Source organism: Neofelis nebulosa, chromosome 7 (genome assembly GCF_028018385.1).
Source record: "Neofelis nebulosa isolate mNeoNeb1 chromosome 7, mNeoNeb1.pri, whole genome shotgun sequence".
NCBI classification, from domain to species: Eukaryota; Metazoa; Chordata; class Mammalia; order Carnivora; family Felidae; genus Neofelis; species Neofelis nebulosa.
In genome coordinates, this window is record NC_080788.1 from 101,408,313 (window position 1) to 101,425,182 (window position 16,870).

Genomic DNA, 16,870 nt, shown 5'->3' on the forward strand with positions numbered 1-16,870 from the left:
ACCATATTCCCCATCAGCCTACATACTACTCTTCATCAAATCTAAGATGCTATCACTACACTGTTCTTTTAGATACCACTAAAAGGCAAAATATTGTTGAATAAACTGTCGCAAGCCATTGATCAGAAAATGCATCCTGATTTCCAAAATGTTAGCATAAAAAATGTGCATCTTAGAGTCAAGGAAATATAAAAATACAAAATATATGAGGCATGATAAAAATCACAACTGTCACTTCACCCTATCTTTTCAAAGCAAATAATGCTTTAAAATGTGAATATACAGTTTATATATTATGAAACGTTTTATGCAACTTTCTCAAATTTACTCACAATATGAGTTAGAAAATTTTAAACATACTCTGGCTAACTTTAAAAAAAAAAAAAATTATTTTTTTATTTTTGAGAGACCGAGTACAAGCAGGGGAGGGGCAGAGAGAGACACACACAGATCTGAAGCAGGCTCCAGGCTCTGAGCTATCAGCACAGAGCCCAACCTGGGGCTTGAACCCATGAACCGTGAGATCATGACCTGAGCCAAAGTCATAGGCTTAACCAACTGAGCCACTGAGGCACCCCAATGGCCAGCTTTTATTTATTTATTTTCTTTCTTTTTTTTTTTTTTTTAATTTTCTTCTTATATAACTTATTGTCAAATTTGTTTCCATACAACAACACCCAGTGCTTATCCCAGCAGGTGCCCTCTTCAATGCCCATCACCCATTTTCCTTACCCCCCCCCCCCCACTTCAGTTTGTTCTCAGTATTTAAGAGTCTCTTATGGTTTGCCTCCTTCCCTCTCTGTAACTCCCCCCCCCCCCCATCCCCCCTGGTCTTCTGTTAAGTTTCTCAGGATCCACATATGAGTGAAAACGTATGGTATCTGTCTTTCTCTGCCTGACTTATTTCACTTAGCATAACACTCTCCAGTTGCATCCACATTGCTACAAATTGACCAGCTTTTAAAATAAAGCTAAATACAGGGGTGCCTGAGGTGGCTCAGTCAATAAAGAGTCAGCTAACTCTTTTGGCTCAGGTCATGATCCCAGGGTCATGGGTTTGAACCCCATGTAGGGCTCCACACTGGCTGAGTGTGGAGGCTGCTTCAGATTCTCTTCCTCTGCCCCTCATCCCCGCTTGCACACTGAGGTTAAAACTTTAAATAAAAATAAAGCTAAATACAGATCACCACTTTCATCAATGACAATTTTTATATACTTTATAACTCTTATAGGGAGGGTTTAGAAGACCTTAAGAACACTATTTAAAGGGATTTACTGAAATACCAACCTTGTAGACAATTTTATTTCAAATTATTTACAAGAATGGTAAAGCATATAATTTTGCCTTCTTTTAGGTTTATTTTTTTAACATGGGTTTTAAGTACCATAATGTACTTAATAAAGCTACCATCGTGCCAAGGTTGTAGGACTCCTGAAAAGGCAAAACTAGCTGAAAAGGCAAAAGCAGGTTTGTTGCTTTTACTAGAAACATCAATTCATAAGCATGGGTCATTAGCAGGTAAGTAGTGCACCCTCTATTGGTGAAGGGTTTCTATGGCTTTAGAAAGCCAACTTGAGCTTACTACAAGGACAGAAATCCTAAATCCAGTTGAGGTTCGTGTGAGTGAGAGGGATGACAAGTGGTGGGTCTTTACTTTCCCAATTAATTTTACAAAGAGTACACAAAACTGAAATCTTCTGAACCAGGACATAACCTAATAGTTCAACAAAAGATGCAAGAAAAACACAGACATTAGGATTCTAATGAAAGACTTTTCATCATATGAACAGGTTTAATGTAACATGGAATGCAAAAGATTAGAACCATTAATAAAATATCCAATTTTCCAACTTAAAAAAAAATAATTAAAATAAATAAAATCAAAACAAGATAGTGACCAGAATAACAGTACCATGACAATCACAGTAAATAGAAAAGCTTCCATCAACATTTCAAGGATTTAACAAATGCAGTATGATACTTACTTAAAATATTCCACTCAATTTTGTAATCTTTCATAAAAATGTTACTTAGAAGACATCAATGAAAAGATGAGAAATCAGGTTAGAAATACACAATATGCCAAGATTTGCTCATTCACTGTTAAAAAGTACCTTACATTTGCTCTTAGGTATTTTAAACAAATGAATAATTATATTTCTCATATAAGACAGGTGGTACCTTAACTGCATAAGAATTATATAAACTTTCAGATGTACACTTAAATTGTTTTATTTTGAATCCTGTCACATTTTATAATTTTCATTTCTACTTACTGAAAAGGCTAACCAGGTTGTTTGCCAATTCGGTATTAGGACCAACAAATGTTGGTCTGCACTACATTTAGTTATCTTACCCAATTTCACATAATATATGGAAAAATGATAACACTCCTAAGTGATTTTTGGTGTTTCTTTGATTGAAACAAAAATATTAATTTTGTGAATGTGATATAGCCTTATTTATGGTATATATATATATATTTTTTTAATGAGCAGTACAGATTGCAGACACATAACTCTATACTACCTATACTCTTAACTACAAAGAAATGAAGCCAAACTTTAGAAAAATACAATGCAAGAAAAGATTCAAGTTAAAAATATATTCCTTTGGTTAAAAATCATCCCCTTTATAAGACTCATTTGTAATCTAAACTCACAGCATGTCCCACAGGCCAAAGTAATCTTCTAAGTGTCATTATACCTGTTGAATTACCATGTTATTTTCAATCCAGTATTTATGGAGGTCACTGGGTTGCAGCAACAAAATATTTTAACTCTAAGAAGAGTATTGCCTTGTTGCATTAGCTCCTTTGACAAATGTCTTTCTTAAAAGATTTTTACTTTAGAAACCTCCGACACATGTAGTTTTCTTCAGATACTGTATATCCAAACTTTTTATAGAAACCAACATTTTGTGGTAGACATTCAAGGGTAATCTTATAACAGTTCAGTTTCTTGCTTAGCAAAGTAAGGGTTGATAACAACCTGCAATTCAAAAAGCAGGGGGAAAGCATAGAGCATTTGTTAATGAAAATGCATTTGAGTAACTTAATATAAATGAATAAATATTATATAAATAAAATTTCAAATTTATATTAGAAATGGGTTTAGGTCATGACCTTTCTCACTATATTCATTTAAATATTCAAATTGTAACTGGACAAGCTTTAAATCACCCAAAGCATTTTACTGTTTCAAATATAACTTATCTAAGTTGTCTCTAGCACATTAATAGAACAATACTAAATTCAACCTAAAATTAATGTTAACACTGGGGCACCTGGGTGGCTCAGTCAGTTAGGCCTCCAACTTCAGCTCAGGTCATGATCTCGTGGCTCGTGAGTTCAAGACCGGCATTGGGCTCTGTGCTGACAGCTCTTGCACCTGGAACCTGCTTCGGATTCTGTGTGTCTCTCTCTTTTTCTGCCCCTCCCCTGCTTGCTCTCTCTCTCAAAAATAAACAAACATTAAAATTAAAAAAAGGATTCATGTTAACACTAAAGACTGTCAACTTTTTTAAAAAATATGGCCAAAATTTTGAATCTTTTTCCTAAATCTATTCAAACTACTTAGGAACAGTCAACATTTCCACATAAAATGAGTAAAAGCTTGTTCTGTATCATTTTTAAAGCTAATATTTGTGAAAGTATATATCAGATTACTTCTGGATTGCTCTAAATAATATGAAATAGAAACAAAACAAAAAAAGTATACATTTTTCAAATCCTTAAAGAATCCAAACCCCAGTATAAGAATGTGATTCTAATGGCCTTAGGGAGAAAAAACTAGATCTACAAAAATTTACCCAAAGGGTTTTCTCATGTTCGCACAGACTGAAAAGTTGTATCATTTTGAAGACAGAACATCTTGACTGAAGTTAGGAAACTATAAAAGGTATGACATTTAAGTGGACTAGAATATTAGAAATTGGTCTGTTTTGTTCACTGATGTATCCCAAATATCTCAAATAATATCTGGCACATAGCAGGTCCTAACTTATTGAGCAACTTCCTTAAAATTCAGAAGAGATGGTATTAAGCAAGTTAAAAGATTTGGATAGGGACGCCTGGGTGGCTCTCAGTCGGTTAAGCGCCTGACTCTTGATTTCAGCTCACATCATGATCTCACTCTGAGTTCAAGCCCCACATCAGGCTCTGTGCTGAAGTGTGGAGCCTGCTTGGGATTCTCTCTTCTCTGCCCCTCCCCCCCACTCACGCTGTCTCTTGTTTCTCTAAATAAATAAACAAAAGATTTAGATAAATGCATAGAGAATTATACAGGAAAGGCTATTTTAGTATATGTTTCTAAAACTTAAGAGGCTGAGGACATTTCCTTTGTTTTTAAATAAGACTGGGAAATAGGTGAATCACTTGACTCGGCCAAAAGTTTGTTTCCTATTAGTATGAAAATATTAAAAGTCAATAAAAATGTTAGTCTATAAGACAGTATACTCCCAATTTCCTAACTTCATGATAAAACATAAAAATACTTTGTTTCTTCCATTAAATTTAATTTAAACTACAGGGTGAGCTTAATTAAGGACACCTAAAAAGAACTTCAAACAGGAAAACATTTTTTTAACAAATATCTGGGTAAGATACTATTAACTAAAACAGAAAAAGTATCTAATTTAATGAGGGTTACCTTGTTTCTGCCTACTTACAGTTTGCCAAGCTGCTTTCCTCGGCATTCATCACTAACAACAACATCTTCTACTCTTCCTCTCTGAAAATATTTACAGCATTTAAGGGACTAAGCATGTAGTTTTGTTTTTAGCTACATCAACAAGTGACAGAATTCAATGATAACAATATTTTGTAAACTTAGAAGTTCACAGAAACCAAAATGCAACCCTTTTTTACTTATTATAGAGGAAATAATATAATGAACCAATTTATAGCCTAATCTTGTTTTGTCTATATCGAAAATCTTACCACTCCATTGTTTTAAAGCAGATTTCAGAATCCACAGAACCAAAATGTAACCTTGTCATGTTCCATCATCTTACTCCTTGCTTAATAGCAATTTCTTTCAAACATCCAAATATAATTTACTAATTTCTAGTAAAGGAAGCCCACCAAAATTTGTACCTCAGAATACATTTGAAGTGTTTCTAATTTTCACTGGATTAGCTAGGTTCTCATGAGTCATGAGGAGTGATCAGGAGTTAGAAATGTCACAGAGCAGAATACAGTTGAACAATGTGGTTTGTTTGAACTGTACAGGTGCACTTATGCAGATTTTTTCTAATAAATGCAATACTGTAAATGTATTGTCATTATGATTTAATAACATTTTATTTTCTCTGGGGTGCCTGGGTGGCTCAGTCAGTTAATCATCAGACTCGATCTCAGCTCAGGTCATAATCAAACTCTGTGTCAGGCTCTGGGCTGACAGTGAGGAGCCTGCTTGGAATTTTCTCCCTCCCTCTCTCTCTGCCCCTCCTCTGCTCACATTCATTCTCTCTCGCCTTCAAATAAACTTAAAAAAAAAAAAAAAAGTAACATTTTTTTCTCTAGCTTGCTTTATAAATAAAAATACTATATATAATATACATAACATAATCAACTGTTTATGTTGTAGGTAACCAGTCAACATTAGTTTTGGGAGTCAAAAGTTACATGCAGATTTTTGACTGCAGAGTGTCAGCATCCCTAACTCCAATCTTGTTCAAGGGTCAACTATATAATATTCTGAATCTTTTAGTGCTTGGAAATGGATGTGGGAATTTGTGTTACTGTATATACAAAGTATTATTTTGTTTGTTTGTTTTTTTAAATAGCATTAGGGATTCTAAACATCACTGCCAAATTTCATGATGCTGACTTGGTTTCCCTATGACTATACCAAATCTGACACCTTACAAAACAATGTTTAGCAAACAATTCAGATAGTTAATACATCTTCCTCCTAAATCTGAGAACACAAGATGAAAATGTTACTAAGTGATGTCTAAGAAGCAAAACTTTTCCAGGGCAATACAGCTCTCATTTTACATTGAAAAGCAGTGAGAAAATAGATTTGTCTAATGGAAACTCAAAGTTGATTTTGCTAGAAAACATTTGTTCATTTTATTCATAAGCATTAATGTGAACACATACCTTAGCACAGGAATGGATGAATTTATGTTCTATTATCAGAGTTGCTGTAGCCACAATTTGTCCTAAAGTCACATCTTCCACAACTGTAACATAATAGTCCCCAGATTTCTTCATGTGCTCAAAAGATTCTGTGGAAATCAGACAAGTGTTATGTGGTAGACTTTAAACTTTATTAGTTGCCATAAAATTATTAGGATTAGCTGACTCATTATTGAATACTTAAAGTGATTTCACCATGGCAATTTACTTTGTTTTCTAAAGAAAATATTAATTATTATGGGGTGTCTGGGTGGCTCAGTCAGTTAAGCATCTGACTTGATTTTGGCTCAGGTCATGATCTCCGGGTTCGTGCCCTGCGTTGGGCTCTGTGCTGGCAGTGCAGAACCTGCTTGGGATTGTCTCTCTCCCTCTCTCTGATCCTCCCATGCTTGCTCTCTCTCTCTCTCTCAAATAAACTTAAAAAAAAGTTTTCAAAGAAAATATTAAAAATGACCAAGTGGTTGAAACATCAGCAATAACTATCAATTAGAATACAGTCCATACATTAAAAAAAATCTGCTAGCAAAGTACAACTATTAACAGCTATTTTAGGTAAGTAACTCAATGAAAGTAAATTACAGAGGCTTCCACTTCTGTGACTAATGAATAAAAATTCTAATATGTTTATTACTTTAAATAAGTTTCTTTAACCTTTACACTCAATATTAAAAAAAAAACTGCAAACCTCTTATTTGTTTTTAAAATTTTTTAACGTTTTTTTTTGAGAGAGAGAGCATGAGCAGAGGAGGTACAGAGAGGAAGACAGGGAATCCCAAAGCCCAACATGGGGTTTGAACCCTAAACTGTGATATCATGACCTAAGCCAAAGCCGGACACTCCACCAACTGAGCCACACAGGTGCTCAATTTACATGCGCAAATTTTAATTAAAATGTTTACATGGCTCCATTCTGTAATTTTTAGTCTTCTGGCTTCAAAATATTTTGACAGTGATCTGGTGTTTCAGGACTCTGACTTGCTTTAGAAACAGAATCTGGCACACCTGGGTGGCTCAGTTGGTTAAGCATACAACTCTTGGTTTTGGCTCAGGTCCCATCTCCTGGTTTCTCAAGGTCGAGTCCCACATCCGTCTCCATGCTTACAGTGTGGAGCCTGCCTGACATTCTCTCTCTCCCTCTCTCTCTCTGCCCCTTCCCTGCTACTCTGTGTGTGTGTGTGTCTCAAAAATAAATAAATATTTAAAAAATTTAAAAAAAGAATCTTTGTTTGCTTGAAAGCACCTTGTGAAGTAGCTAAAAAATGTTTCCATACCTAATCATCCCAAAGTCACATGGCAAATAGGAGCAAAGATGGAATACTTTTCTCTCAAATTGATTTTTAGCACTTATCTTGGGTTTCTCATCTAATCAGACATACAGGCAAAGAGGAATTCAGAAATAAAAACTGATCCTAATATTCTCACATACTATTTATTTCCAGTCTCGTTCTAGATAGGGTTCTGGAGTGGGAAGAAGAAATAAATTCAAGGAAAACAGTGAGAATCAGAAAAGAGTGATCTTCATCTTGGGAGGATCAGCTACAGTACAAAAAAAATTACCTGGTGACAGAAATGAAGAAATTGTAGAAAACAGGAAACGACAGTGTTAGAGCACTGGATGGGATCAGGAAGGTTCTAATCCTTTCTTTATCAGTAACTATCTGTGATCTTATGTCATTTGACCTCTCTGGATTTCCATTCTTTCATATGCATTATAAATTTTTTTTTAATGTGTATTTATTTTAAGAGAGAGACAGGCTGTGAGCAGGGGAGGGGCAAAGAGAGAGGGAGACACAGAATCCGAAGCAGGCTCCAGGCTCTGAGCCATCAGCACAGAGCCTGACGCAGGGCTAGAATGAGATCATGACCTGAGCAGAAGTCAGATGCTCAACTGACTGAGTCACCCAGGCACCCCATCTCTCATATGTATTATAAATGCTTATGACACTGGTTGACCTTAAAATTCAATATAAACAAACTAAATAAATTGAGAACATAATGTCTCAATCACTCTTTTTTATTTGGTGATGAGATTTCCATGATTAACCTAACCACATGAAAAATACTATAAGGGGTGCCTGGGTGGCTCAGTCAGTTAGGCAGCCAACTTTGGTTCAGGTCATGATCTTGTGGTCTGTGAGTTTGGGCTCCATGTCACATTCTGTGCTGACAGCTCAGAGCCTAAAGCCTGCTTAGGATTCTATGTCTCCCTCTTTCTCTGCCTCTCTCCTGCTCATGCTTGGTCTCTCTCTCAAAAATAAACATTAAAAAAAAAATACAATATAAAACAATCTCTAAAGATGTCACCTAGATTTAATGCTACGATAATTGTCTAAAAGTCAGGTATTTTGTAAAACACGAGAATTGCTACATTTGGATTCTAGAACAGGTAATCACATTAAACATTTAAATAAGAAAATGGGCATCTGAGTGGCTCAGTTGGTTAAGCATCTGACTCTTGATTTCGGCTCAGGTCAAGATCTCACAGTACATGAGTTCAAGCCCCAGGTGATAGCATGATAGCACAGAGCCTGCTTGGGATTCTCTCTTTGTCCCCTCCCCCCACCTCTCTCTCTCTCTCTCTCAAAATAAATAAACTTTAAAAAATAAGAAAATAGCTAATTATCCTATGAATAATTTCCAGCTATTTGAACACAAACACAAGTAGACACTGAACATAGCTCTAAATGAAAAATCTTGTTTCCCTTTATTTTCATTCAGGAAAAAGATGCTGTAGTACTTACTCATAAATTGTTCAGGGTTGACAACTCCGGTTTCAGTCAGCTGACCTAGTACTTTAAAAAAACCTAGTTTTGAAAAACAGATTTCAAGTCATGAGAAGACCAAATGAAAAATCTATCAAAAGCAATGTGTGAAGGTGGTGGGATTATGGGCACTTGTGTTTTCAGAACTTTCTGTAATCATTTTGAAATTAATCATTTTATTATTTAAAAATATTAAACTGAAACCCATTACTCTTTCTATAATCACTACATGAAACAAAGAATAATAGGTTTTACCAAGGATTTTGCCTGGAAAAGGATTTTTTAAGATTTTGGAATCATGCAGACCTTAATAATTCAATATTTATAAAACAAGCAGGTATATTTTTCGATGTAATTTGCATTAAATTTGCTGCAAGGAATGCCAAATTTTCCCAAATACATGCTTTGGCTTTATTTACTTAAACGTGCAAGATCGTCATGGTCAAATATGATATTATTTTTGAATTAAAATATAAATATTGTTGAGACTAAGTTTTAAGGAATACTAATTAATTTCATTAATGTTAAATCAATGTGAACATTTGAGAACTTTGAGAATCTTAACTTCTACACACTCAATAATTAGTCTGACCAAAATTAGTTTCTTCAGATTTCCTACTAAAAAGAAAACTAAAAAGTTGACTTCTTATTACCAAAATTTAAGGAACTCATTTTGGAGAATTTATATTTAAAAAAAAGAAATATATGTAAACAAAACCTCTGCAACCTTTCCAAGTAAATTATCTCCACCCTCATTTCCCACCCAGCTTCTTAGAGAAGACTCTTCCTTATTGTCATTATAGATGATAATTTTACCTTTATGAAAAGTCTTTTTAAAGGATTAATTAGGAAGGAGTAGTGTTGTACTTAAGACATTTGAAATATTTCACAGTGATACCTGGTCTTAGCCATTATATATACATATTGGAATTGAGTGTCTCAGTCACTTTAGAAATTAAGTACCAAAAAAATCCAAAAATCAAATATTATTTTTTAATATTCTCAGCATCATCATATTTTGTGGAGAAAACAGAATGCTAATTACAGTTGACTCTTGAACAACACAGGTTTGAACTGTGCGGGTCCACTTGTACATAGATTTTTTTCAATAACTACATTACAGTACCATAAATACATTTTTCTTAATAACATTTTTCTCTATCTTACTTTATTGTGAGAATATAGTATGTAACACATAACATGAAATATGTATTAATCAACTATCTCTGTTATTGGCAAGGCTTCTGGTCAACAGTAGGCTATTAGTAAGTTAAACGTTTGGTGAACCAAAATTTAGACACAGATTTTCAAATGCACAGGGGTCAGTGCCTCTAACCCCCCATGTTGTTCAGGGGCCAACTGTATAATTCTAACCAAGATTTGTAAACCAAGTCCCTACCTCTATTTAAGTCAGCAGTACAAAGGGGCCTCAAAACCAAACCTTCTCCAGGATGTGTTGGGGAAATGGCTGGAGAAAATGTTGCTGTATTCTGGCTCCAGTCCACTTCTTTGAGTAGACTTGGGTCAAACATAGGAGTTTCATCAGGTTTCATCTTTGTAGTAAGGTCTAAAATAAAATTTTAAATGGTAAGGCATTTATTTAATAGGGAATTATGGCTGGTAAGAAAGTCTATTTCTTAATAAAAGTTAATGCAATTAGAAAATTCTTTTAACATATATGCAATATATGTTCTATCCCGAATCTAGCATAAATGCCACAATCACAGATGAACAGAAGACTTGTGGTTAACATCAGATAGTAAACAAATGACTAAATTTGTAAGTTTTAAACTTTAAAACCGTGTTTTCTAGCAAGTCTTCTAAAATATTTTTCCTATCGGCTGGTGCTAGCATAGCACTGTGATTAGCTGACTTTTCATGGGCTTTTACTTTTTTTTATTATTGGGCTAAGAGATGGTTGGTCTTACCACTAAGAAAGACTTATTGGCCATACTACTTGGTTTTTTATATGAATCATAAACAGAAGATAATTGATAAACTGGCTTAAATTATTTACTCCACATTCACTGTAGTATTTGGTCTCAGCTAGTAAAGATTCATATTAAGGGTATCTGTTGGATTTTGTTTTCAGACCAGATTTTCTAAGAACCTATAACGTAATTTTCTCAGCTGCAATTAGGAAGCGTGAGAAGAGCCAGTGTTTTTCATACTATTAAAAAATAATCAGTTATAGTATTATCCTCTTGTTTGAACATTCAGAAACTGGTAGATTCTTACTAGGTGTGGTCTAATAAAACAGCGTAAACAAGATACAAGGACAGAATGAAAAAATTATATAAAACGTAAAAATGGAGGCAGTGGCACGTCTGTGGAACCCAGAGTTGCAAGAACAGAATCTTCGTAACAATTATTAGTAGACTGTAAAGCAACCCCTAACTTTCATTTCTATTCCTTTACCCAGTTAAAAAAACTATTCTATTTGATACTTGCTTCTAGCTTTCCTTTGAAACAAAGATTTTAAAGATATATATCCATGATATTAACATAACAAAAGGAAACAAACAGGAAAAATTAAAGTCTATTTGATGACAATTTTCCCAATAACCTCACCCCAATTATGTTCCCTATTTCCTAAATCATGATATGCTTAAGGGAAATTAGTCTGAACTTTTCCTTAAAGGTGGATTAAACCTCTGCATGTGTAACTGACAACCATACAGGCAATGCTGCACTTACAGTAGAGGCTTTGGGAAGGTAGTGTGGTATAATAACAGAAGTTAACATTTGTTCAGCATTTACAATAGGTCAGACATTATTCAAAGAACCTCACACATTACTAATTCATTTACTTCAACAATCCTACAGGATAGGGATGATTATTATCTCCATTTAAACAGACTAGGAAACGAAGTAACCTGCCCAAGATCACAAAGTTAGTGGAGTCAGGATTTAAACTTAAGATGGAAAAGAGCATGAGCTTTGGAGTCAAGCTGGTGTCCAAATGTCAAATGTGATTATAGCTAATGTATTCAACTCTAACAATCCGTTTACTCATTTGTAAAATGGAGATGAAATTATTAGAAGGAAGTGAATTACTATATACAGCACTTAACAGTGCCTGGCATACTGTAATTGCTCAACAAGATATACTTCAGTTAGCAGCTAATTAGAATTCATGTTTATAAATCTTTAATTTTTTTCATCTTTAAATTAATTCATGAGTCAGGCACCGTGCTGGGTACAGACAGGGGCTACAAAAAAGATGACAGGTTATATGTTTATATTAAACTGAAACATTCTTGGATAGAAAAAAAAAATCATAGTTTATTATGTAGATCACCAAGGGGTTTTTTCCCCCTCAAAAAGGACTTAAATATGTTAAGCTGTAAAAAACAAAACAACTATATCTGGTTCTAAGACTAGTAAGGAAAGGAAATAAATTGTGATGATTAAAATATTAAAACAGTCATTCATATTGGGGCACCTGGGTGGCTCAGTTAAGTGTCTGACTCTTGACCTCAGCTCAGGCCATGATCTCATAGTTTGTGGGATAAGCCCCACATCAGGCTCTGTGCTGTCAGCACAGAGGGATTCTCTCCCCTCCTCTTGCTCTCTGCTCTTCCCCCACATGTTCTCTCTCTCTCAAAATAATAAACATTAAACACACACACACGCACACACAATCTAGGGGCGCCTGGAGCGTCGGACTTCAGCTCAAGTAATGATCTCACGGTTGTGGGTTCAAGCCCCACGTGGGGCTCTGTGCTGACAGCTCAGATTCAGAGCCTGGAGCCTGCTTCAGATTCTGAGCCAGCCTCCCTCCCTCCCTCTCTTTCTCCCTCTCTCTCTCTGCCCCTCCCCCACTCAGGCTCTCTCTCAGAAATAAACAAACATTTTAAAAAACCACACATTCATATCAAATTTAACAAGCTTACAGTCCACTTGAAACAGATTTTGTATCGGTTAACTTTAATGCATGCATTTTAGTGTTTGTCCCTGGTAATTGGATCCCTGAGGCTTTTGGGTATTCTCTCATGGCAAACACGGGTAACAACATTTTTTTCAGGTAGGCAGATAAACAGGCTAAATATTTATCAATAGAGTAAAATGTACACATTAAATACAGAAGCCCAAAAGTGTTAAAAATTTAGTTCCTAAGGGCAACACACTATTTAAACAGTTTGATGTTCATTTTATTTAACATACAGTTGTAATCATGAACTTTAAAGAAAGCTCAAAAGGGAATTTCGATGAACATTAGAACAATTTAAAGTAGATTACTTTTTCCTATGAAGTTGCCTGAGTTTACAATAAAATGTAGTCTAGAAAACACACAAAATACAGTTAATAATTTCCAAGCGAGAAGGGGGAGAGGAGGTACACAGGAGAATTAGGATTACAAAGCCTTTAACTAATGAATTTTAAACAGTAAATACTAATATTTTCCTGTGCTTTTATTTAACCAGATGGTCCTATTCCCTGAATGATCATAAAAAAATAGTATTGGCTAAAATTTATGAAGTGCTTTGTACCTGTTAACTCATAAAAATACAATGAGAGATCTTTCATTATTATCCCCATTTTACAGACCAAGAAATAGGCACAGTAACTTGCTCAAGATAACAGGGCCAGTAAGGAACAGAGTAAGGATTCAAAACCAGGCAACAGAGCCGGCTTCATAGGCACTGGGCCCCATTGCAGTTGCCCTGGGCCTCACACTTGGTTCTACTCTCTGCTGCCACAGAATTGAAATTCTTAACAATTTTTAAACAAAGAACCCTCTATTTGCATTTTGCACAGGTTACCACAGACTATGCAGCCATTGCTGCATGACTCCAGATTCTGTACCCTTAGTAATGAAGATGCACTAGTGAAGATGAATTCCCTACTTCATTGTACAAGTTAAAAATTTAGTTAAAAGCAACACCTGTAAACTATATTTGGAAAACAAGAGTATTCGACATGTCAACAAAATACATTGAACAAAGCATTCTGGATAGAAATAAGAATCCATTAACTGGGCAATCAGAAATTAACATCAAAATGTCTTGAGTTATTTTACAAAATAAAGCCATACTTAAAGTTACTTTCCTTTATCTCACTCCATCCCCATTTAGTAAAATTCTGCTGGTGCCCAATTAATATGCTGGGAAAGTTAAAATAGTATGTGATTTGATTATCAAATTTCAAAAGATTTTTAGAAAGGAATGAAATAGATTTGGTTTACAAAAAATTATTTTAGGATCTTAAGGTGCGCTGAAGTATTGCAAAACTAGGAAATTCCAGTAAATAGAATTGCAGATGTCTGAAGCTGAATCTCATCATCAACACTAGGGTGACTGATTTTAAAAACTAAACCTTAACCCTCCCTAAATATTTCTCCAGAACCTTTCCAATTTAACTGTGAAGTTAGCATGCATTTACAAGGCCCATATAAGCCTAACAGCCCAATAAATGCCTAGTGAATGAATAACAAATGGTATAAGACTTACTCGGTCACAACTCAGAAAATCCAAAAGAAGAAAGTTTCCCAAATTGCCACAAATGATATCACAAAAACGATACACCAAATTCGTTTTTACTAGGATCATCAAGTTCTCGTTCAATTGACTATTCTTTGGGCAATTTCAACAATTTAGTTTCCCAACTTGTACAGCAGACTAAAATACAAACAGGGAGGAGATGCTGCTAGAAGCAAGCAATTGAGAGCAACAAGTAGTAGACACTGGGAATGAGGATTTTTAAAGTTGATACAAAAATTTAAAAAGCATAATCCAAGGCTAAACCTAAACTGCTTTACATATCTCAAGAGTTCCTGGGTCATCGCTACATTACTTCATGACATGGTGAATGGGGGAAGGGGGAAGTTTTGCTCTTTGAGACTTTAGGGTTTGTCTACATGCACTTCGTAACAATTTCGATACTAATTTGACTAATTTTTTAATCTAAAGAACACTTTATTCGCTGATGATTTTTAACAGACCTTGCCATATTTATTAAGCTATGAAATTATACTTCAGCAGAGAATTTTAAAAAGTATTTTCTGATCGTTTATTTGATCCCTATAATCTGATACTATTCCCAGGCTACCCATTAGGAAACTGGAGCATGTGGAGCCTCAAGGTAACACTGCAAATGTGTGAAGTGGGACTAGAATCCTACCTTGTTTTCCCATCTTGAGCTCTAAAACACCATATTCCATAGACTTCAATCTTCACATCATCGTACCAGACAGGTAGCTCTAATTCTAAAAAATATCAGCGAATTCTACCTAAAAGGCTGATCTAAATGATTTCTTGAGACCCATTCTAAGATTTATTCATGAGTGCATAACCTAACAAAACTAATTCCCTAATCTCCCGTTTCAATTTTGCACGAAATTTTAAGAGTTCGGTTTACATAAACATCAGTTCCTCCTATAAGGAAAATCATAGTGCTCAGTGTGTCTAGGGGTACGAGCCCCGGGAAAAGACACAAAGGATGTCCTTCCCTTCCGCAGCTGAAGCCCCAGTTTAGTCAGTGCAGGAGGTGATCTTCCGGGCAGAATCAGGTCCTCAAGTGGCTCCCGACCGCCGCGGGGTGCACCTCGGAAAGGAACAGGGAAAAGGGGGATCGGGGCATCCGTGCCCCTTCAAAATTGATGGCAGCAAGGGCTGTGAGCAGCTCTCTCGATCCCCCACGTTAAAACCTGGTGAGCGAAGAGTTAGTTTCGACCCCAGACCCTGTGCCCACCACTGTATGGCTGGACCACTAGCCCTCATCCCTAACCTCTCTCTGACCCAGGCGCGCTCAACTTGCTCCGAACCGCACTCCACCACCACATGTGCACCCACCTGGCGAGGCTAAATGCGCGGCTCCCGGAACAAACACCTCCCACCCGGGCCTAGCTCTCCTCGCCCGGGGACAGCGGTCACACCTGTTTGATAAATGTGAAGGCAGGCCCACGACGGCCCCCTGGACACCAGGCGCGGCCCGGCTCTCGCTCCCCGGCCCCCAGCCTCCCTCACCCGTGGAGGCCTCGCGGTCGGCGCTCCTCTCCAGGCCCGTCGGACTCTCACCCACCCGGGCACACAGTACCGGATCCGGATCCGGCTTCAGCGCCAGCCCCACCTCCTCCTCCACCTCCCGCGCCACAGTTGCCGTCGCGGCCGCCCCTGCGCGAGCCGCCACCGGGACGTGGCAACGCCGCCAACGCCTCCGCCCCACCCCGGGCCGCTTACGCAGGGCCTCGCGCAGGCGGGCGGAGGTGCTCCGAGGGCGAGGGGCGGGCCAGGGCGGGGCGTGCGGCGGGCTTTCGCACGTGGGGTGCGGCGAGGACCGCCCCCGCGGGGACTCCGCCTCCCGGCGGCGCGGGGGCCCCACCCTGGCTCGCTCCCTGCGGTCATTCCCGCGGCCTCCAGCTCTCGGCTTCTCGGGAAATAACTCTGCTTAGGAGTCAGCGAAGCACCGTAAGTGGTGATAGTGTGGGCCTTTTGCATTCTCGGAACCCGGAGGCTCGGCCTCTTGCCCTCTGCCGTTGCCCCTTGTTGCCCCTTCTCTTAATAGTGCATTTAATTAGGACTTGGGCGACTGGCTGGCAGCTGGAAGCTCCTCATACCGTTTTCTGAGTCACCTCCGTGAAGTGAGGCCACTGCAGTCCTTTCAGATCCTTTTTGGATGAACCACAGGGTTAAGACACCGGTTCTCAGCTGTGGCGGTTTCGCCTGCCAGGAGACAGTTGGCGATGTCTGGAGTTTTCAGCCTGTCGGTGGGAGAGATGTCACTGTTACTGCCAGAGGGTAGAGACCACCTAGGCTGTTAAACGTAAAATATACAGCAGGGACCCACGACAACATTGGAGAGCTAGTGGAGATGCTGAGGTGGAGAAACCCTGGATTAGAAAAGAAAAAAAAAAATGACTTTTGAGTTCCCATTTCCAAAACAGATGTCCTCATTTTACGGGTTAGGGAACTGAGGTTCAGAGAAGTAATTTACCAAAGTCATATAGCTACTAGCACCCCT

The 16,870-nt window shown here is 37.3% G+C and overlaps 1 protein-coding gene and 1 long non-coding RNA gene across 7 annotated transcripts in view; one reads left to right on the forward strand and one right to left on the reverse strand.

The window, feature by feature from the left end:
* Window positions 1–1,759: 1,759 nt before the first annotated feature.
* Window positions 1,760–16,092, reverse strand: GNPNAT1 (glucosamine-phosphate N-acetyltransferase 1). 5 transcript variants are annotated; one of them, XM_058739076.1, is made up of 7 exons: window positions 15,703–15,835; window positions 10,308–10,475; window positions 8,888–8,950; window positions 6,108–6,235; window positions 4,670–4,731; window positions 3,287–3,455; window positions 2,878–2,991 (listed from the first exon to the last, which is right to left on the reverse strand). In XM_058739076.1, the coding sequence occupies exons 2-6, from the start codon at window positions 10,459–10,461 to the stop codon at window positions 3,323–3,325; spliced, it is 540 nt and encodes a 179-aa protein (XP_058595059.1). In that variant the 5' UTR covers window positions 10,462–10,475; window positions 15,703–15,835; the 3' UTR covers window positions 2,878–2,991; window positions 3,287–3,322. The 5 variants fall into 5 exon arrangements, with proteins under 5 accessions (XP_058595060.1, XP_058595058.1, XP_058595057.1 ...); XM_058739077.1 differs by lacking the exon at window positions 3,287–3,455 and having other exon boundaries at window positions 1,760–2,991; window positions 15,703–16,092; XM_058739075.1 differs by lacking the exons at window positions 3,287–3,455; window positions 15,703–15,835 and adding an exon at window positions 15,932–16,048 and having other exon boundaries at window positions 1,760–2,991.
* Window positions 16,093–16,183: 91 nt separating this feature from the next.
* Window positions 16,184–16,870, forward strand: part of LOC131517230 (uncharacterized) — a 183,812-nt gene continuing 183,125 nt past the window's right edge. For both annotated transcript variants that reach the window (XR_009264462.1, XR_009264463.1), the window contains exon 1: window positions 16,184–16,317. This is a non-coding gene — a long non-coding RNA (uncharacterized LOC131517230). The remainder of the gene's footprint in view (window positions 16,318–16,870) is intronic.